The following is a 20,550-nucleotide window of genomic DNA, read 5'->3' as shown; positions in this document are numbered from 1 at the left end:
CATCGTAATAGATATTCTTGTCCATGTTTTGAAATACCGAAATAGAGAGCCAAAAAATGAAAAGGAAAATACAGGAGTCAAAGGAATAGAGAGAATACGTTACATGAATAAAGATGTCAACGAATATGAACAAGGAAATAAAGGCAAGTGTACGAGAAAATAATAGTGAAATAAAAAAAAAATTATACCAAAATAAATATCATACAAAATTAGTTTTCTATATTGAAATGTTTCCATGGAGTGTCCGATTCGTTCGTATGCTTATCCAATATTCATACTCTGATTTCGTATATCTTTGACAATGCCGCGTCCCTTTTGTAGCAGCCACCCCTCCAGCTCCATCCAACCAATGGTATCGCGCACCAGAACTCGGTTATTCCTGTGCACGAGCCGGCACAGCATACTGCGCCCATTTTCTGAAAATTGGTAGCGGGCCTCGCCGTCATTGACAGGGGTGACACGCGTGCATGGGACAGTGATGGGCAAAGATTGAAGGATACGGGTTACCTCTCGGTCAAGGTCGGGCATTTGAAGGTGAGGAGGCGTGGCAGGCGCTGAACCCGAGAACGGTTGAGTGGGCTTATTCGAGGCATTCGAGGTCTGGTTTTTGCCGTTTGAACTGAAGGCCGGCTTATCATCATTACTTTCGCTTGCAGTGCTGCATGTGGAAACCCTGCGTACGGGCCGTGGAATCATGGAAATTTTACCGTTTGAATTAACTCGCGACCGAGATGTATAGGAGGGCGTTGGAGTAACTCTCCCGTCACCCAAGGTGGGCGTGGTCGCTCGGGAGGAAGGACTGCTTGCCGTTGGAGTGACCGAAAGGGAGGGAATGGCGTCTTTTGGGGTGGTGCACCCTTTATCCGTTCCCTTAGAGGTGCGAGTTGGGGTACGCGGGGTGGGAGTTCTCGCTCTGCTATTCACCCTCGCCTGAGTTGGAGTCTTACACCGGGAGGTTTCCACTGGTCGATCTGGAAGTGATATCTTTGGAGGCGCATCGATTTTAGTAGACGAGTTCCAGCGGGGACGGTCATGGATAGAGGTGTATGCCCTGGATCTGAGCCGTGGTCTGGTTGTAGAGGCAGTCGAAGTGACGCTGGACATGGAGGAGCGAGACTCTGAGCGACTCAAAGAGCAAGCAGACAGCGCGCGCTCATACTGCGGTATGGTGGAGGCCCTGGGGCGCAGAAGGGAGGGGGACAAAAGTCGGCTGTCCCCTTGGGTATTGGGGGACAGGTGGGAAAGCCCGGATCGAAGATGGCGTGGTGGAGAGGGCGTCATCGGCTCACTCAGCTCTGAGGCCAATTTGGGTACTTGCATCTGAATCTCGTCAAGGGTGCTCTTCAATTGCCGCCATCTCTCACAAACCGCACGCTCTCTCCTCAAAATCTCAGCATGTTTGATTCCTTTCGCATTAATGCTACTTCCTATAGCCACAACCATCCTCTCAATAGCCGGTGAATAAAAGCAGCGCTTCGCATCGAACCCTTTCACAAATGCATAGGCCGCTTCCTTGCTAAACTCCCCTCGCTCCTTTGTTCTTAGCATACGTTTGAAGCGATCCACGGAGGCTTGCACCGAGTCCATCATCACATCGACCTGATGAGTAACATGAAAGAAAAACTCGACCCATCTATCCTCCTTGAGCCGCTCTCTGAGCTCGTCAAGGTCCTGCTTCATAAGTTCCCACCGCTTCTGAATGCTTGTGTAGCGCTGCGCCAGAACTCCCTCCGGATCAGAGGGAGCATCCGGGGCCGTCAAACACGAGTAAACATAATCAATCAGAGAATAGAGGGGCTCCGCCTTCTCATCGATATGCATGAGCCATAAATCATCCCGCGATCTCCGCAGCTCGTGATGGCTATTGCCTTCGGTCGAGGTTGGAGAATGGGGTAGTATCTCGCGGCGGTTCTCCCGAAATAAGCCCATCGTCTCTTCCAACCCATGCAGCTGTGCCTCGATTGCATTCATTCGGTTTTCAATATCTTTACGCTGCTTATTGCCCTGCATCCCACGTTTGGCCTCGTCCACGCGCGCCAGCATTTCCTTCCATTCTTGTTGCACAGAGTTCAACTCCGAGTCGACGCAAGCACCACGGAGCTTAGCAAGTCGGGCAAGTTCAGAGAGAAGCTCTAAATAGACCCCAAAACGATATATCCAGGTCTCCACTGTCTCCAATTTCCCGCCCCTCTTGGACTGCTCCGCGGCTAGTGCGGCGCCAATGAAATGGGTGCAGAGATGCACCGCCTCCGCCCCGCGTCGAAAGCGCTCCACCATGGTCTTCAGGGGGGTCAATTCATAGGTTAGGGCCTGGCATATATCCGCCTCGGGGAATGTAGGAGGCTGGATACCGCTTTCCTCACATGACAAGGAGGCAAATTGGCCCGAGGAGGAAATGGAAGGAATGACATAACGTTGGCGGTCATCGTCTTCCGACGGTGGAGTTGGGGGCTGCTGTGTGGTACTGTGCGCCGAGTTGATTATAATCTCCAAGCTCATGGTGACCAAAAATTAATGCCCCTTTAACCCCTAAAGTCGAATGGGGATTTTAGAGCGGAAGGAAAAAAAGGCGAGATTTGGGGAACACAACTGAGATTAGCCCTAATTTGTGACTGGGAGTTTAAGAATAGGTCATTGAGCATGATGCAAAGAATCCGCTAGGCGCAGGGATCTCGATAGAGTCGGGTTTTTTTCCAATATGATATCGAAGTAAAAGGTGAATTAAACTAGTGTGTGTAAACTTAAAGAGCCTCTTAAAAGTTTCATGCCACCCTATTATTTTTACATTCAACCCAAATATTTCTTCATAGAAAACCCCTATATACTTAGCACTTGTATAATTGAAAACCCTCTGCTAATCCCCCTAATTCCCCGTGGAATACCCATTGCTAACTCTCCTTTCAAGAATATTAATATATTTCGGGAAATTTCATATTTTATCAAATTGAAAATCTCATGGTTTCAACTTTTTATTCTCTTTCTCCAAAGACTCATTATAACAAATAGTCAATATTTAAGATAAATAAAGTATGCTCTAACTACAATTCAGTTTATCCACTTCTAGCATTGATAACTTATTGAATCCGCCTTGGCATCGTATTTATCAACTTAACACAATCGTCCTTTGTGAGCGACTCCCAGACGGCTTTCACCTTTTCCCACAGGTCATCCTTTCCCGATATCTGTGGGAATCTGTCCCGCAGTGGTCTCTTTACCTCATCCCATAGATGTTCTATGGGATTAAGGTCAGGCGATTGTGAAGGCCAATCAAGAACTTGGATCTGGTTGCCTTGGAATCATCGTTCGACGAGTTTTGTTTTATGCTTTGGGTCGTTATCATGCTGAAAGATTATTTCTTTCTTGTCAAGATTGTACCACTAGATTGTCGCCATCAATTCATCATCAAGGATTTGCGAATAAACTTCGGCATCGAGAGTTTTTATAATACGGCATAAAAATCCGATGCCATAATAGCTCATAAACCCCACATCATTATGCTTCCGCCTCCATATTTTATCACGGATTGTATATGGCGATCTTGAAGAGGTTCGTCACACTTCTTCCAGTACCACTCTCGCCTCTCATCCCCAAAGATACGAATTTGGCACTCATCCGAGAAGATGACTCAACTCCAATCTTCAGTGGTCCAATCCTTATTATTTCTTGCATACTTCAATCTCCTGAGGCGATGCTTTTTTGTGAGAAGAGGCCTTTTTCTTCGAACCCTTGCAACAAAATCATTGCGATGGAGTGTCTGGCGAACAGTATTAACGGAGATATCCTGATCAATCGTCTCGTTCCAAAGTTCTTGTGTCTTGACTGCGTTCTTACATTCTCCGGTCGTCAAGCTCCTGGATAGTCTATTTTCATCACGCCGGGATAACTTGCGCGGGCGACCCATTTCTTTCTTGATGAACTCTCTGGATCATTCTCTTCATCTTGGTGTATTCTTGATACAGTTGTTCTGCTGGTGCCCTCACGAGCGGCAATTTCACGAGTGGAATGACCTTCTTCGAGAAGGACGGATACACGAGCGCGTTGAACAGATATGTTGCGAGGCTAGTGAATATATTATTATATAATAAAGGGTTAGGTTGACAGAAAACTTGGAACGACTTTCAGACCATAAATGCATTTTCTTGTTTAGTTACAAAGGTATGTGCCTACCTTTGCTTATTGATGCAAAAATATCCCACGAAATTTTTCTTTTTGATACGCCTTTATCAGTGAAAAGTTACAAACAATACTCCCTGATATGTCTGGTGGTGGAGCTTGTATAATTTGCTTTAACAAAATATACGATATTGATTTGTAATGGTAACCTTACAGGAGTTTCAATTGATTTTATAAAAAATGGTGTAATACCAATTAAGCTAACTAAGGGAATGTATGATATAACAGGGTTCGTATGATAGACAGGTAAAATATAGATGTGGAACAAAGAGAAATAGTTTTTAAATCAGAATAGACAATCAAAAAGAATATAAGATCTCGGATCAAATATTTGATCTAAAAATTTTAGAAATTATTAGTAACAGACCATCTTGGGATATTAATCAAGACGGTCTGATACTAACAAACATAACAAAAATGCGAAAATCTCATAAAACACCGGAAAAAAAAAACAGAATACTGATATCTGACAGCTCATTAGAGGACTATTAAATACCCAATTTCCAATCCCAACTACGATGCTATATAGAGAAATAGTTTCATTAAATTTCCAAGAATCAGCAAAGTATTGTAATGTATACTTGCGCTAAAATTTCCTCTGTAGCGACGATATGAAATCTTCGTTACTTTCTCCAACAGTTTAATAACAATGCCGTGCCTTTTTTTCTCAGCAAGCCTCAGTGCCGGCCATCCGTACTGGGTTTTAACGTTTGCATCAGCTTTGCATTGCTCTACCAACAGCTTCACTAACTCCACGTTCCCATGATTCGCCGCAATATGCAATGGTGTCCATCTATCCTTAGTTGTGGCATTCACATCAGCATTGCATTGCTTTACCAACAGCTTCACCAACTCCACATTCCCATGATTCGCCGCAATATGCAATGATGTCCACCCTCCATCATTCTTGGCGTTCACATCAGCATTGTATTGCTTTACCAACAGCTTCACCAACTCCATATGCCCATGATACGCCGCATTATGCAATGATGTCCACCCTTTATTATTCTTGGCGTTCACATTAGCTTTGTATTGCTCTACCAACAGCTTCACCAACTCCACATGTCCACGATTCGCCGCAATATGCAATGATGTCCACCTCCTATCGTTCTTGGCTTTCACATCAGCATTGCATTGCTCTACCAACAGCTTCACCAACTCCACATGCCCATAATACACCGCAATATGCAATGATGTCCACCCTCCATCATCCTTGTCGTTCACATCAGCATTGTGTTGCTCTACCAACAGCTTCACGCGCTCTATGTGCCCACTTTTCACCGCGGAATGCAAAGTGGTCCATCCATGTTCGGTCGGGTTAGCATACGCTCCGTAATTCTCTAGCAAAATATTTTCGAGCTCTATATGCCCATCTGTAACAGTTCTGAGACTCATTGATTCGGATTCTTAATTAATAATGAATTCAATTCAACAGAATGAATAATGAATTCAAGAGAACAGTGAGGAAATAATGAAAAATACATCGAGTATTAAATAAAGATGATTCTCTGGGGAAAAAACCTTAAAAAAACTCGTTTCATGAGCATGTGGTCAGTACGTATATAAAAGGAAAGTGATATTAATTATAAAAAGAGGTAGAGGTTTGGTCGTGTTACACCTTTCGTCGCAGAATGCAGCGAGGTCCATCCCCCATCCTGGGCGTTCGCATCCGCACCATATTGCTCTACCAACAGCTTCACCAAATCCAAGTGTCCTCCTCTCGTAGCATAATGCAACGGCGTCCACTCACCTCGGTCCTTGCATTTGCATCAGCATCACAATGTTTACTCAGCCTCTTTACCAACTTACACTTCTCACCTGCTGCTGCAAAATGCATTGACGCCAGTCCATATTTGTCACACATCTTCACCTCTGTTCCCCATGTTACCAACTTCGTAAACATATTGTAATGTCCGTTTTCTGCTGCAACGTGTAGTGGAGTTTTTCCTCCGTCGTCCATACTGTTCACTTTAGCACGCAATTCGGTAACAAGCAATCTAGCCATATGGATGAGATTATCCTTCGTTGCATAGTGGAGGGGCATTAGACCGTATCTATCGCCGGTATTAATAAATTGCTCGAAATTTCTGGCAAAAGCTCTTACACTATCAACATCGCCATTCTGAACAGATTGGTGAAGAGATGTCTGATCGATTCTGCCATACTCATACATAACTTACTTCACTTCGGCTATTATACGTGTTTTGTATTTCCTTTTCCATAATTTTCTTCCGGCCTATTCCTTTAAGCGATCCACTAAATATCGCATTGCAATATAATCGTCGTGGTTTGCCGCTTCTTTCTTTTTATTCTTTTCTTTTCTTTCTTTCTTTCCTAGGGGCCAAAGTACTCTCGCGTTTTTCTACCCTGTAATAAATGAACGCAAGATAATGAAGGGATGACCGCGTAAGCTTGTGTTTTATACCTAATTTCCACTTGCGAATAGTGAATGCATTATAACAATGGGTTTCCGAGGATCCGAAATCACACTTCATGAAGAAGAGATAAAACAAATTGCTCTCGGCTTTCGCCGTCAAATGGTGACCCTTACCATTTGTTGCTTCCGAAGCATCAATGGCTAGTTTAGTTAGATTACTGGCCTCCGCAAACTGCACTCTACTCGCAAGAAAGATCACTGTTGGCGAGAGAAGGTCTAATAAGTCGTTATTATAGGAGAATTTATTCTCTTTATACGTTTCCATTATTTGAATGACATGTTGCATATGGGACGCATATAATTGCATAATCCTTCGAAATTGGTGGTTTGAAGGAACGTAATTCTTGGGAAGCTGTTTCTCTACCTCCATACCTCCTGTTTCTCTACTTCAATGCTATGATAAGCTTTTCACATTGTTGCAATTTTTCTGATGGGCACATTTCATAAAGCATGACTTTCTGCACTAAGCGATGAATAGAAAAGCTATCAGCGGCGGTAATATCTCTTCCCTCGTCTTTTAACGGATTGATGAGCGAGTATTTAGACAATTGCAAAATGTAAATGATTAATACACTGGAGCATAGTCTACTATCGAGACCAAGGATCAGGTCAGAATGGTTGTCAAATAGCGAAATAAGAATATCATCCTGATGTAGCAATGCAATAGATCGAAAAAGGGCCAATTTTTGTGGTTCGATTCGGTCGAACATGCGTTTACATGCAGTCAAGACGGTCTTTGAGTATTCGAAAGTGTGTGCTGGTTCACAGCTTCGGGGCTAATACACTTTTGAAGTTCCATAATTTGGTCTTCAAGAATACCAGGATTCTGATTACCGTAAAGATATTCTCCAGCTGTGAGTTTAGGATCATTTCTCAAGACCGCACCGGCTAGTTCGATTGCAAGAGGCAGAAAATTGAGCTGTTTTACGAGCTTGAGAGCGTCAGGATCAGAGTCTTCATTTATCTCTTCTTTCCTAAGTAGCAATTTTAACGCCCCAGCATCGTCCATTTGGTATTTACGGAGGAATAGCTGAGTGATTAGGTTTTTCTACTATATTAATGTTTTATAAATAAGAGTTGTTTATGAAGTAATACCTATTATTTCTAAATGATTTATTTAATCATAATTCAAATTCGTATTTGATTCGGGCTGCTACTTTGTTGAACCTCCCATTTGGGTTTGCTGAGCCTCTTTCTAAATGCGATTTCCGTTTAGGAAAATCGCGACTCTAGTTTTCCAATTACTCTATTGAATAGGCATGCACATTCTACTTGCCCTCATCTTTGTGGCCATTATAGCCTATCATGGCTATCGAAAACGCTCCCTCTCCACTAGCGGGATTATTTTTGCATCACTCGTTGGATTTGCGACCTTCACTTCTCCTCTTAGTCTATTCACCACCGTGTTACTTACATTTTTCTTCTCGAGTTCCCGATTAACCAAATTAAAGGCTGCGCGAAAGAAAGAGTTAGATGCAGATTACGTTGAAGGTAAATTGCTAAAGCATTAGTCGATGTTTTATTTTTTGAATTATTGGAATAATGCGGGGATGAAAATGTCTTATAGGCGGACAAAGAAATTGGATACAAGTACTTGCTAATGGAGCTACTGGTACGGCCGCTGCCCTCATTTACACCTATTCTCATTATCGGGGTAGCATTTCGACCGACTGCTTTGCCTTTGATCCACTAGCATGCAATATCATACTTTTTTACCTTGGGTAACGCTGACATGGTTATTTTGCCGGATCTCTATCCACCTACTTATTCACGGTTGAATATTTAGTCACTATGCTTGCTGTAATGGAGACACATGGTCCAGTGAGATTGGTGTCCTTAACAAAGGCTGGCCAATCCTCATCACAACTCTTCGCAGAGTATATACGAATGTTCTCCTATTTTTCTCATTTCGACTCACGCTCAAGGAATTTTTTTAATGTATTAGGTTCCTCCCGGCACCAACGGCGCGGTTTCACCTCTCGGCCTTGCAGCTTCTTTAATAGGAGGCTCCTTAATTGGGCTGGTTGCATCGGTCTCGCTACTGTTTAGTCAACCTCTTTGCTATGCGAGAGTGGGGTGGTTACCCACTTTAAATCTTGTTTGGATTGGTGCTCTCGCGGGACTCATGGGATCCCTCATCGACTCACTACTGGGAGCGACGCTCGAGGAATCGCTCTACCTCGAGAAAGAAGGAAAAGTCACCCTGACCAAGGCTGAGGGAGTTAAGAAGGTGAATGGGGTCAACATATTAGATGGCCACCAAATCAACTTTATTTCATCGCTGCTCACTGCGTTTTTGACCGCCGGGATAGGAGCCCATTTTGTATATTCTCCTTGATTCATTCATATCGAGTTAATTTATTCCCCCAATTCATTAGACACGTGAAGATTCTTCCTTTTCCCTTTCTCTCCTATGGTTCCCAGATTCAGCTTTGCAAGCGGGAACATGCTCTCTCTTAAACATATAACCATGTTTTTTTTATTGTATCCATGTTTTTACTGATGTGTAGTAAGACGAGTAATAATATATCTCACAAGCTGCACCCTCACACGCCCGTCTATCTTAAAATTCGTCCATCTCATCCTCAATGTCCTCGATTTCCTTGGCTAGCTCCCGCTCCCGCTCCCGTGCCTCCTCTGCACTCACAAGCTCCTTGCGGTGAGCATTCAGAGGGAACCGCATGGCCCGCACTGCATCATTATGCAGGTCCAGGCAAAACCGTATCCTGTGATGGTACGCTGCCTGAGGCTCATTTGTCGAGTATACGTCAGGATTCTCACGCGACCACATGAAGCCCCGCTCGTGATCAAGCGCGGCGTCAATGACACGGTCGCGAATTGCCTTGGCCACGATATGCTCCGCGTCCTGCTCACTATCCAGCCGCAGCTTAACCGCAATATCTCGCAGAGAAATGCGTGAGTAGGAGAGCGAGATCATACGCACTCCGGTCTTGATAACATTGTGACGCAACCGCTGGATAAGTGTGTAGTTTTTGTCGGCACGGAAAGTCACACTGTGCGCTTGGAGTGTATCCTGGAATTTGGCAAGGTCACCCACTCTTACCGCTAAAACCCATCCATTTGCATTAGCCACGTTAACAAAAGGTCGAAGAGTGAGTTTGGAGGTTTACCTTGCACAATATGGAGATAGGGTGTCAAGGCTTTTCGCAGGGTCGGTTGTCTGAAGATCGAGCGCTCAGGAATATCACCCATCAACAACTGCACAATGACAAACAGCTTATGAACCTGATGATGAGAGAGGACACGGTCAGATAGTGAGAAATGTCGCGATGAAAAGCGAGTAAAATGACTTCTTACTGTTTGAAGGAATCCAGTAGCAGCCGGTGTCTGGGGCGCCTTCCTAATTGCTTGCAGTAATTGCGTGTGTGCTGTGCTGTATTCCAGCTGGATAGCCTTGATTCGACCTTAATACAAAAAAAAATTAGCTCAGAAAATCCTAACCTAGTCGATAATGTAACAAACCGAGATAGTATGCATAGCGGGCAAGCTGTGCATTGGCAACTTGATCGCTAAAGGTTGCTTTAGAGACTATCTTATCGGCTTGGTCATAGAGATTATAGTGGAGATAGTTGCGTAGTAGCAAATTCAAGAGGGTGGCTTGAGACTCGTCATCGCGTCTAAGTGCAGTAGTGCGTTGGGCAGCCAACAGGGTTCTATTAAAGTGAAATAGTCTAAACTTCCGATTCGGAGAAGAATGGTTCTATCTCGCAGGCTTACGGTCTAATCTGATCCAGTTGTCCTTTGATTTCGTGGAAGCGTGCATAGTAGAAGTAGACGCGTGCCTGGAGCAAGTCCATCGTGCGTCGATTAAGCGCTTGCACCTTAGCAACTGTCTCGTCGGCCAGTTTAATACCCTAATATTGTCATTACGCTTGTATTAGCAGGAAAGAGTTATTTCGAAGAAACCGTCGACATTACTTTATCATACTGCTCCTTGTCAAGCAGATATAACAGCACTAACAGTCGCAAATAAATATCCACTTCAGGCAACACTTGCTGGTCGGAATTGGGTGTCTCGAGATCCATTGACTCAACATCCTAGAATAAAAATAGAACGAATAAGTTTAGAATAGGATCCACAGCAAAAACGTGGTATTGAAATTAACCTTGTCTATGTAGGATAATAAAGTCTTCACATCGTTACCTAGACACATTAATGCACTGTGAACCATAGATTTCATAGTAACCATAACAAATCCAACGTACTCTTCGAATGAGTGTCTTTTATCACGCGTTCTAGCACCTCGGCATTTAATCGCCGCCGAATAGAAGCATTGGATCGCAGAGCACGTGCGGTGAAACGGGTTTCAAGCGATTGAACAGCGCGCTCCAAGTGGGAGAAATTAGCCTTGATGTCTGGTCAAAGGAGGAAAGTAAAAAAAAAAAAAGAATTAATCAAACTTGAAAGTAGGCTAGGAATTCACATCAAGTACCAGCAATGACCAGTGCGTCGGTTTCTTCTTTCCGCTTCTCTTCGGGGATCTCCACCTCAACGTCCATTTTGTTCTCCATTTTGTGCAAATCTTAACACTCTTCTTCTTTCTTCTAAATATTCGGAGCGATTAAGACGAGAAAAGGAAAGGACGCGCAATCCCTTCAATTTGATAATGGGTGGCTTGGCCTTCAATGACCAGTCCATATTCGAAGTGGTTAAACTTTAACGTCTGCGGTCGCTACCTTTATAAATCATCAGTGGGATCATGTGGTAATTAGACGGCCTTCTTCTTGGACATTGATCCTTATGCTGAACCCCTCTATTCCACTGGTAGGAACGGATCCAATTCATCTTCCTCACGGATACGCCAAGAAAACACCGAATACCTCTTTGAACAGCAAAATGATCTGCGGATGCAGGAGCTAGATGCCAAGGTCCGCGCCCTCAAGCATGTTACCATTGACATCCACCGTGATGTGGAAGAGCAAAATCGATACCTTGATGGAATGGTAATAATTCTCTTTATCTGTTCTGCCCAATTCTTATAATTTACCAATGTATTCCTGCAGCAAAACAATATGGGTGGTTTTGGCAGTCTTTTCTCTGGCACGGTACGCAGACTCTCCGCCATGACATCAGCACGGCATAAAAAGATGATGTGCTATTATGTGGCATGTGCAGTGGGTGCATTCATTGTCATTTATTGGCTAATACTATGGAGCAGAAAATAGTCGAGTATTTATAGTGTCTATTTGTCCCCGTGTTTAATGTGTAATATTACTCTGTGAAAGAAAAAACATTGCTCCCCTTTTTTTTTGCATCATCATTCTTCTATTTCCAACACCACCCTTATTTTTACCAACTCTATATAAATTTTGGACTTTGATTACAGATGAATTTATAAAAAATCAATTTTTCGCAAAGAACATCACAAAAAATTAGAAATAGAAAAGAAGATAAGGAAATGAGCGGAAAAGAATAAAGTTATTGTTCTGAGGGAAGTAAGGGGGGAATGAAGAAGGGAACAAAAAAAAAAAGAAAATAAACGAGAAACGCGAGATAATATGATATATATACGAGATAATTCACTATGAGAAGTCGATTCTTCTACTTAAATGGGGATACCTATTCATCATCTGCTTCAAATATGACTGCGTAGTTTTCTAATATAATTTCCACCACTCGACACTGGTTGCCCATGTCGGCAAGTGCCTCCTCGCCGGTCGCGCCCAACAGGTTTGGACCCCATATGACCGCCAAATTCGAAATGCCCATTTTATTGTGCCGTTGATTTTGCTGTATCCTAAAGAGTGGGACCATTCATGTAAGCATTACTATGGGTCAGATAAAAACAGTGGCCATTGCTATTTACTTGTCAAGGTGGCACATCAAAAACTTTAGCGTTGCGTAGTTGGCGTCTGGAAGACGATTTACAGCCTCGTGGGTGGCAATCACACGGGACCGCTCGTCCTCCAGTTTACTAGCGTGTATGAAATCCGCATACATGCCTCTCGTCAAAAGCGGATCTGGCAGCTCGCGGAACCACTGTTTAAGAACCCCGGCCACGATGTTGATATCCGACAAGTATTCCTCTGTGTTCAGATCAACCGCCTCAGCGTCGCGATCGAATGCTTGCCGCAGTTTTTGGACTTGAGTATTTGTCCCAGACACCCGGTATATCCCCTGAGACGTGAGCCCATATTGCTCGATCGCCTGGGCGCATTTTGCCAGAATTAATGGAACATCTCGCTGGTCGCGCTCTAGTTGCACCGAAAGGTCGATACCAAAGATAGGCTTAGGGTTAGAAACGGGCTGTTGAAGATGGAGCTGGGGCTGAGATTGCTATGAACAGAATAGAATTGTATGAGACAAAATGGCGCCACAACGAAAAATTAGGGATGTATTTACTGATGCATATTCGCTATAGAGTCGTTCTGGTGCGCCCTTATTCCGCGTTGATCCCGCAAAGCGCTTCACATATTCCTGCAAGTCTGCCTGGTAATTGATGCGCTCGGTGATGGAACGGAGCCCGTGGCCGTCATCATCGTCGATGATGATAGCCTCGGAAGTTAGAGATTGCTCATAAATAAAGGCATATCGTGCGAGTTGGTATCGAAGGGCAACACTACACTCGTCCTCGGTTTCTTTTAACATCTATTATGCGACAGAGTTAGGTAGGAGGAATTTCATTACAGAATGTTTGATGTAGGCTCACCGTCAGAATGCGAGGCAAGTGGGTGGAATAAAACTCGTGTCGGGCCTGATTTGTCCGGGTTAGTTGAGCTTTGTAGTTTTCATTTGCGAGCGCCGCCTTCATACGTGCCTCTTCCTCAAGCTTTACAAGCTGGCCGGGTGTTTTGGGTTGCTTGAACAAGCTCACGGACTTGGAACGCCTGGGCTGGACAGGCTCGCCATTCTTTTGAAGAATGCTGCGCTCCCAGTCCTCGCTACATAATTCGTACTTCAACTTTGCCTAAAGACATAGTGTGAGCGGATCCATATGGGCGATCAAGGGGAAAATGCGGCAAAATAAAATTACTTTATCCAATGATTGCTCGGCGTCCTGCAGTAGTCTCTCGTGCTTTTGCCCTGTATCCTTTAGCTAAAAGACGATAATAGAAGCATTCCAAATCGACTCATGTCAGTAGGGACTAACCAAGTAAAATGCCATGGAATCTACCTGTTTTCGTGAGCGATCTGTTTGCTTAAACAGGGCCTGCACTTCATCGGCAACTTCCCCAATATCTTTTGAGAATTTAATGCGTTGTTCTGCGATTTTCTCGTGCACTTTTAAGATTTCACTCCATGCTTCACCGTATGTTCTAAGAAAAGAGAAAAGTGGTATCTGAATGATTCTTTCATTTTATTGGGGTATCGATAAAAGCGCTCTTACCCATTTTTTCTGTAGCCATTCTTTTCGGCTAAATCATACATGCTCTGTGAAAGTTTCAACATAGAGCGACCGTATTCTTCCTCGATGGCTGCGCGTTTCTTTAAAAATGTCATCGCGTCCTATTCCGTAAATAGGAATTTTAAGTATGAGAATGTCTTTGATCTTTAGAGTAGACTCTAATTCCTACCTTGCATGCTAGCATATCCAACTTGACGTGTGACAACAGAACCTGAAGTCCACACTATTAAAAGGATTTAGTTGCATCTCTCCATTGTGCATAAGAACAAAGGCCCCACTTACATCTAAGTCGCATAAATAATTCACTAATGTTTCCCCATCCATTTCTGCATCGGGTGAATCTCTCCAGTCTCCAGAACTGGAATAAAAATCATTTCCCTCGCTCAGCACCGGCGATGGCGCAACCATGGTAGAAATGGGCCTTCGCTCCTTCGATGCAGGGACTAGGCCTATGACTGAAGCAAGCCCTGCAGCGGTAAGCTGGAGCGATTTAGTCTTTTGGCGGCGCTTAGATCGAGCATCTTCATTGAAGACCATTACGATGAACTGATGGAGGAGGGGGAAAAGACGTGAGGAGAAAAAAGGCGAGGAATAATCGAAGAGAAATTCGACTCTTCTATCCGCGATAGTAAGCAACCCAAACAACGACCAAAACTAAGGCCAAGACTGAATGAAATAGAGAAACGCGTAACTTGTCTGTTAGCTATTTTGAGTAACAAGGCACTTTCGCGCGTTTTCTATTTGATTGAAATCATCAGTCCAGCCAATCACCGGCAGACTCTAGTGGCTCGTCCCAGTTACAAAAAAAGAAAGCCTACACGCGACGCAACCTAGAGGCCTTGTTGAAGAGCTGAAACCCAAAAGTACGGATTCAGGCCATGAGGAGGTTCAAGCAACAGTTTCAAGCGAAAGGATTCAGTAACCTTCCGACCCTCTAAGGGAGCAAGTTTGAAGCAGGGAGAGAAGTTTATTGACAAAGTGCTAATTACATAGAGATCAAGTGCTTTCATATGGGTTATCGAGCAGGGCTAGAGCATCTTGGCTTTGCTAAAGTCGAGCTCAGGGTGCTGCCATGATAGAGGAGAAATCCAGGCGTTAGCTGCCCGTGGAGAGGCCATTTCATATTAGTCCTAGTTTCTTACCTGTGCCTGGAACTTCTTGAGCATCTCTTGCTTTTTCAATTCGTCGCTGGTAGGCTGGCCCATCGCCTTTTGCCGCTGATCAAACTACAAATAAATGGTCTCAGTATTTCGTAACAGAGGTCGCGTAGCAAACGATCGCGAAATAAGACAAGCTTTCCATCGATATGCTTATACTCACCATCATTTTCTCCACCATGCTGCGCGTCTCGCCGTCTAAATCCGCAAGCTTAGAATTCTCGGGCTCGATCTTCGTAGTGTCAATGGCGGGATGGGTAGTAATTACATTTTGCCACCACTCCATGCGATTCACCTTTTCAAGATGGATTGCGATTTCGCGTTGGTCCTCTACACAGAGCAAATAAGCTATTAGCGCACCATTTTCCACACCAGATCTAAACTAGAACAAAGTGAATTTACCCAATGTCCAAGTCGACTCTTCCATTTTTATTTCTTTACATAATTCGCCCTAATCATTATAGGAAAATTCTTCGTCATGTGTCCAATCAACAAGTCCGAGAAAAAATATGGGTAATACCTCGATAATTGGCTCTTTGCCTTTCAAGCCAACTTTGAGCGATTTTCGCTTGAATTCTACCACAACATCACGTCCACGCGTACCCTTAGGCACCGGGACGGTTATGTCCACATCCTGCAATGTCTGCTTCCACTTATAAGGGAGAGCTAGTATAGAGATTTGAGTGTGATCGCGCAAGAATGCTTAATTTCAATCGGTATAATCACCATCCTGCTCTGCCTGCTCCTTCTCTCGCTGCTTCTGGTCGTACTCCTTGCGCTCTTCTGGCGTCATTTCATCATAACTTTTGTCGGTGGAAGACATGGCGGTTGTTTTCGTTAAATTAGTGTTTGGAAGATCAACAGTATTATTTATTTGGCTTCTTTCAAATTTCTGAAATTGAATTTCAATCGAAGTGAAAAGAATAAAACAGACATTGACAAGCAAGTTGCTTAAAATCTATTGAATATTCTATTAGAATTGTGAGCAGAGAAGAAAACCACAACTATTCCATGGACACAATGCTGAGCAAATCTAATAGAATGAGACAAATAAGTGTATTGAGGGTTTATTATGTTACAAGGGAAGAATTTATAAGCAGCAGAATAAATATAGTCGTAGGTATTATGTCATAAAACTCATTCCACATCCGCAGGTCTCCTTAACATTGGGATTGTGGAAGACGAACTGGGTTGCAAGTTTATCCTCCACATAGTCCATCTCGGAACCGAGAACGGAAAAAAGTGCCTTCGAGTCGATGAGGACCGTCACGCCTATACAAGTAAAATTTCATTAGGAAGATGGCAACCTGTAACCAAACAAAGTTCCAATAATCACCGTCTTGGGTAACCTCCTCGTCAAATTTATTTTTCTTGTCTGTGAATTCTAGATGATATTGATTGCCTGAACACCCTTTGGTGCGAAGGCCAACGCGAATCATTTTGCTCTGACCTTCTAATGTAGAAAGTTGTTTAAGTCGTTCAACAGCTGCTGGTGTCTATTTAATTCATAGAGAAGAAAAAAATTAGTCCATACAAATGAATTCTATACCCAGTGGAATCAAATTACAGAACTGAAATGGACTTGTCCATAGACATACCAATGTCATAGCGGCTTTTGTTGGACGAAGTTTAGTTGCAGACTGTACTGCAGCTTTCTTCACTACTGCAGCAAATGTCATTGGTGAAGAGATATAGGCTAAATCGAAGCAAAAGAGGAAAGAAAAAAAAAAATGTCACAAGGATTGTAGATCAAGAGATCAGGAGATTTAAAACATAAGTGAACCTACAAGAATACAGAAAGTATCTGTGGCTTGGCATGTAATTTTTTTTAACCTCCTATTCTCTATGCATTCACGCGATCACTCGTTAGGATTTCAACCACGCCTGGATGCAGAGATTCCATTTCGCCATTTGTCCATCAAACACGTTAAAAGGAATTTAACTATCAGTTTAATGAGCGGATTATTGTGGTGATGACTGGGCACACCAGCTCAAATTCAAAAGTGAGACCTAAGCTAATTCTCTCCCATTTTTGACCTGACCTGTTTTAATCTCAATTGGCCAATGCAGAAACCAGTGATGGAGAGTCAGTCTGCCGTCGCAGATAATACATCATCGCTTCTTTCCAATAGTCCAGTTCCTATACCATTGATTGGAGTCTATCCATTAGCTTTCAACACATCTTCCAACCCTAATCTTAATAGTCCTAATCAAGATCTTGACCGGGATCCCAAAACTCAAAAGAAAAGGCCTCGCCGATTTTCCTGGAAAAGCCCACTAAAATCTGAGCCGTCTAGCCATGCAGAGTCCGAGTTGATTGAAGGCGAAAAGAAAAAATCTTTGCCATCTCTCAATGGCCCCTCAAAGAGCAATAGAGCCGACGAAGGAAGAGAGGAGAGTAAAGAACGGATATATCCGCGAAAAGATCATACCATGATACCCAATTTGCGGCGGGTAAGTTTTCTTTGAAACGTTTTGAAGATATGGGCCGTCGTTCATATTGTTTTTATTGAAGTCTTTTGGGACGAATCGTAGGGGGAGCAATGAGTCCCGTAAACTCTCAAAAGAGAAGGAAGAAGAAAAGGCTTCTCCAACTATCCCTTTGCTATCGCCCAAGAAAACTAAGCGGCGTTCTAATTCGGATGCAGCACGTGGTAACGCTTATCCCCTCACCGCTCCGATCCCTCCGGACACTCTCAGAAATACACCCTCGGAATTGATCCAGCGCATGTCCATATGGTTATATAGTTCGCGAGTTGTCCAGTACATTGCCCGAGCTGAAGATCATTTCCGGCTGAAAACCAGCTATTCAACCGAGTCGATTTGGCTTTTGGGCGTGTGCTACCGTTTTGACGAGGAGCAGGGCGGAGAAGTTAATCTGCCACGCGGGGGAGATACCTGGCGGCTCTTTGGATTTTCTGCGCCGTGGGCCGCAAGCTATAGTACTTCTATGTCGACGTCGGAGGATGCGATGGCCAGCGATTCAGGCGTTGGAAAATCGCACGAAAAGGATAGCTCCTTTCTCAAAAAGCGATCCCGTTCATTCACTCAGCTTGCACTCGCCCTCCAGCGCCCTAGCAGCCCCCGTGCGCTGGTACCACTGCACCTTGACTACGCAGGCGGGAATGAGAGACCGAAAACCTCAACTAGCATGCTAAGTAGACTACGGTCTCTATCACTTACGAAAAAAGCGAACGGGTCCGACAGTGAAGTGTCTTCGTCGACCGACGAACCCCAGAGAATCACTCATAAGCTGTCATTCGAAAGTTTGCGAAATCGGGTGAGAAACAAGCAAGTGACCCTCGCCTCGTCAACCTCTAATATGGATAGCCATGTCCCGAACCTGACCGACTCTATGATGAGCGACCGATTACCCTCAGAATATAGTGGGAATTCAACTGCACATCAGTCATTTTCCTCCACCCCCGATGCCACCCCTAATGTCAGCGCTAACGCAACTCGTTCTACGTCGGGCGCCTCTTCTCCTTCTCCTATTGATATCCCCCTACCCTCCCGCAACCAATATCTTTCCGACGAAGATTTTGAGGAATTGAACTATTCTCCCCGACTAAACCGGCGAACCAGAGCTGATGACGCCGAGGCAGTGCCAACCCCCGGAACACCTGCAATAATTGTGTCATTGGCCGACGGAAAATTGCGACAGCGTCGGGAAAATATGAACACCGGAGCGGCAGACGACGTCAACAATAGAGGCTCACCGCAGGAGTATGCCAACGGTGGCGTGGAGATGTGGTCGGTTGGCGATTTTAGCAACGAGGCAGATGAGGAAGTCAATTTTGAAATGGAGCTCATGCCAACAGAAATGGAAGAGCAGGAGACGCCTCCGGTGATCGTGGATAAACCTATGTCCTCGGGGAAAGAGCGGAAAGCCGAGGAGACCCTCTCGCAGACTTTGAAGGAAAATGAGTCGATTGTGGAAATATTTTATCGGGGCAAAGGAAACCAGCCAAGAGCAGAACACTACGAGCCGGAATCGGGTGAGGGCAAGGGATCATGGGGGGGTGTTTCTCCCCGAAAATCGATGGGAATGTTGGCGGAAGAGGAAAAAGAGGAGTGGGAGCCGCCCGAATTGGACGGACGAGTTGAAGTGGAATTGATAGAAAAGGAAGGAGACGAGGAGAAGAAGAGCCATGACCCGGTCCCTTCTTTACCCGAATTGGGCCGTCAACGTAGCATCTCCTCTCCCCCACCCCTTCCCTCCTCTACATACATGTCTGCCTCTGTTACCTTGGCCAAGCCTCCTAAACCTCCAACCGGCCCGCAACCACCTCAGATGACACCTAACCAGGGAGTGCTCCTAGACTTTCTTGCCGATTTTCGCTCTCGTATCGGCCTCACCTATCGCAAAGATTTCTCTCGTATTTGTCCCACCTCTTTTTACACCACGGATATTGGATGGGGCTGTATGCATCGGACTAGCCAATCGATGCTGGCCAACGCTCTGCTGCACCATTTCTTGGGCCGAGGCTGGCGGCGCCACTTGGCTGTCGACCGGGATAAGAAGGATTCTGAGAATTGGCGCAAGTATGTGGAGATAGTATCCTGGTTTTTGGACGTCCCAGATGCCCCCTTTTCCATCCACCGTATGACACAGCGGGGCCAAGAACTGGGCAAGAATCTGGGTGAATGGTTTGGGCCCTCAACGACCTCCCTTGCAATTAAAGCGATGTTGAAAGAGTGTGACAAGTTGGGTGCCTCTGTCGGAATGGGAGTGGTTGTTGCGGGAGACGGCGTCATCTATCGGGATGAAGTCGTGCGATGCTCGCACGAGGCTGTGCCTTCGACTCAACCTTCCTCGAGCAAAACCTCGGAGCGAGATGATGACAACCTCGATGACGAAGTACTTCCCCGCCCTGTGCTTGTTCTCGCGGCAACTCGCTTGGGTGTCGAGGGCGTTAATCCCGTGTACTATCAGGGCATCATGGCCTGTTTCCGTTTTCCTCAATCGGTTGGAATTGCTGGAGGCCGCCCTTCTGCATCGCTGTATTTTGTGGGCTACCAGGGCGGAGAGCTGCTCTACATCGACCCGCACTTGGCGCAACCCGCTGCCACCTCCACCGAAGACTCCATCCTGCATACCTTCCACCATGGAGAGCCGCGAGCGATTCCTATCTCGCAAATTGACCCATCCATGCTGCTAGGTTTCTATATTCGGGATAGCGCGGATTTCAAACTGTTTTGTTCGCAGGTTGAAGAAGTAGCGAGCCATTGCACCCCGGTGGTCTCGATTATGCCGCGGGCGCCTCATTATAGTGATGGAGGAAGTGAAGATTTCGAGTGCCCCGAAAAAGAAATGAGCGGACGGAAGGAAGGAGAAGGAGAGGAGGAGGAGGAGGAGGAGGAGGGAGGGGGATGAGGAGGACGTTGTGCTCGTGCTTGGACCGGAACGCTCGAG

General features: G+C 44.9%; 11 protein-coding genes across 11 annotated transcripts; 3 read left to right on the top strand and 8 right to left on the bottom strand.

Annotated features, from left to right (window-relative positions):
* Window positions 1-261: 261 nt before the first annotated feature.
* Window positions 262-2,499, bottom strand: VTP21DRAFT_9606 (uncharacterized protein; the record flags this gene model as incomplete). Its single annotated transcript, XM_069400581.1, has 1 exon — window positions 262-2,499. One exon carries the CDS (start codon window positions 2,497-2,499, stop codon window positions 262-264), a length of 2,238 nt encoding a protein of 745 aa, XP_069254493.1.
* Window positions 2,500-3,843: 1,344 nt separating this feature from the next.
* On the bottom strand, window positions 3,844-5,568 carry VTP21DRAFT_9605 (uncharacterized protein; the record flags this gene model as incomplete). The annotated part of the gene is made up of 2 exons (XM_069400580.1): window positions 3,844-4,059; window positions 4,801-5,568. The coding sequence occupies 2 exons, from the start codon at window positions 5,566-5,568 to the stop codon at window positions 3,844-3,846; spliced, it is 984 nt and encodes a 327-aa protein (XP_069254492.1).
* Window positions 5,569-5,869: 301 nt separating this feature from the next.
* VTP21DRAFT_9604 (uncharacterized protein) lies at window positions 5,870-6,346 on the bottom strand (the record flags this gene model as incomplete). The annotated part of the gene is made up of 1 exon (XM_069400579.1): window positions 5,870-6,346. One exon carries the CDS (start codon window positions 6,344-6,346, stop codon window positions 5,870-5,872), a length of 477 nt encoding a protein of 158 aa, XP_069254491.1.
* Window positions 6,347-7,334: 988 nt separating this feature from the next.
* On the bottom strand, window positions 7,335-7,619 carry VTP21DRAFT_9603 (uncharacterized protein; the record flags this gene model as incomplete). Its single annotated transcript, XM_069400578.1, has 1 exon — window positions 7,335-7,619. One exon carries the CDS (start codon window positions 7,617-7,619, stop codon window positions 7,335-7,337), a length of 285 nt encoding a protein of 94 aa, XP_069254490.1.
* A 250-nt stretch (window positions 7,620-7,869) lies between these two features.
* VTP21DRAFT_9602 (uncharacterized protein) lies at window positions 7,870-8,948 on the top strand (the record flags this gene model as incomplete). Its single annotated transcript, XM_069400577.1, has 4 exons — window positions 7,870-8,101; window positions 8,178-8,331; window positions 8,397-8,487; window positions 8,556-8,948. 4 exons carry the CDS (start codon window positions 7,870-7,872, stop codon window positions 8,946-8,948), a joined length of 870 nt encoding a protein of 289 aa, XP_069254489.1.
* A 225-nt stretch (window positions 8,949-9,173) lies between these two features.
* VTP21DRAFT_9601 (uncharacterized protein) lies at window positions 9,174-11,143 on the bottom strand (the record flags this gene model as incomplete). The annotated part of the gene is made up of 9 exons (XM_069400576.1): window positions 9,174-9,676; window positions 9,742-9,856; window positions 9,929-10,035; window positions 10,094-10,284; window positions 10,349-10,485; window positions 10,550-10,669; window positions 10,738-10,775; window positions 10,838-10,987; window positions 11,065-11,143. 9 exons carry the CDS (start codon window positions 11,141-11,143, stop codon window positions 9,174-9,176), a joined length of 1,440 nt encoding a protein of 479 aa, XP_069254488.1.
* Window positions 11,144-11,331: 188 nt separating this feature from the next.
* Window positions 11,332-11,797, top strand: VTP21DRAFT_9600 (uncharacterized protein; the record flags this gene model as incomplete). Its single annotated transcript, XM_069400575.1, has 3 exons — window positions 11,332-11,336; window positions 11,401-11,575; window positions 11,636-11,797. 3 exons carry the CDS (start codon window positions 11,332-11,334, stop codon window positions 11,795-11,797), a joined length of 342 nt encoding a protein of 113 aa, XP_069254487.1.
* A 394-nt stretch (window positions 11,798-12,191) lies between these two features.
* VTP21DRAFT_9599 (uncharacterized protein) lies at window positions 12,192-14,514 on the bottom strand (the record flags this gene model as incomplete). The annotated part of the gene is made up of 9 exons (XM_069400572.1): window positions 12,192-12,369; window positions 12,439-12,908; window positions 12,975-13,220; window positions 13,282-13,539; window positions 13,606-13,668; window positions 13,747-13,888; window positions 13,960-14,078; window positions 14,147-14,200; window positions 14,260-14,514. The coding sequence occupies 9 exons, from the start codon at window positions 14,512-14,514 to the stop codon at window positions 12,192-12,194; spliced, it is 1,785 nt and encodes a 594-aa protein (XP_069254486.1).
* Window positions 14,515-15,005: 491 nt separating this feature from the next.
* On the bottom strand, window positions 15,006-15,957 carry VTP21DRAFT_9598 (uncharacterized protein; the record flags this gene model as incomplete). Its single annotated transcript, XM_069400571.1, has 6 exons — window positions 15,006-15,044; window positions 15,120-15,203; window positions 15,298-15,464; window positions 15,537-15,585; window positions 15,655-15,800; window positions 15,861-15,957. 6 exons carry the CDS (start codon window positions 15,955-15,957, stop codon window positions 15,006-15,008), a joined length of 582 nt encoding a protein of 193 aa, XP_069254485.1.
* A 300-nt stretch (window positions 15,958-16,257) lies between these two features.
* Window positions 16,258-16,813, bottom strand: VTP21DRAFT_9597 (uncharacterized protein; the record flags this gene model as incomplete). The annotated part of the gene is made up of 3 exons (XM_069400570.1): window positions 16,258-16,406; window positions 16,471-16,630; window positions 16,733-16,813. The coding sequence occupies 3 exons, from the start codon at window positions 16,811-16,813 to the stop codon at window positions 16,258-16,260; spliced, it is 390 nt and encodes a 129-aa protein (XP_069254484.1).
* Window positions 16,814-17,107: 294 nt separating this feature from the next.
* VTP21DRAFT_9596 (uncharacterized protein) lies at window positions 17,108-20,511 on the top strand (the record flags this gene model as incomplete). The annotated part of the gene is made up of 3 exons (XM_069400569.1): window positions 17,108-17,137; window positions 17,205-17,588; window positions 17,650-20,511. 3 exons carry the CDS (start codon window positions 17,108-17,110, stop codon window positions 20,509-20,511), a joined length of 3,276 nt encoding a protein of 1,091 aa, XP_069254483.1.
* Between the last annotated feature and the right edge of the window lie 39 nt (window positions 20,512-20,550).

This window comes from Calcarisporiella thermophila (assembly GCF_041956535.1).
Source record: "Calcarisporiella thermophila strain CBS 279.70 unplaced genomic scaffold VTP21scaffold_5, whole genome shotgun sequence".
In the NCBI taxonomy this organism is placed as follows: Eukaryota; Fungi; Calcarisporiellomycota; class Calcarisporiellomycetes; order Calcarisporiellales; family Calcarisporiellaceae; genus Calcarisporiella; species Calcarisporiella thermophila.
The sequence above is the reverse complement of the archived record's forward strand: the minus strand, read 5'-3'. Positions and strand labels throughout refer to the sequence as shown.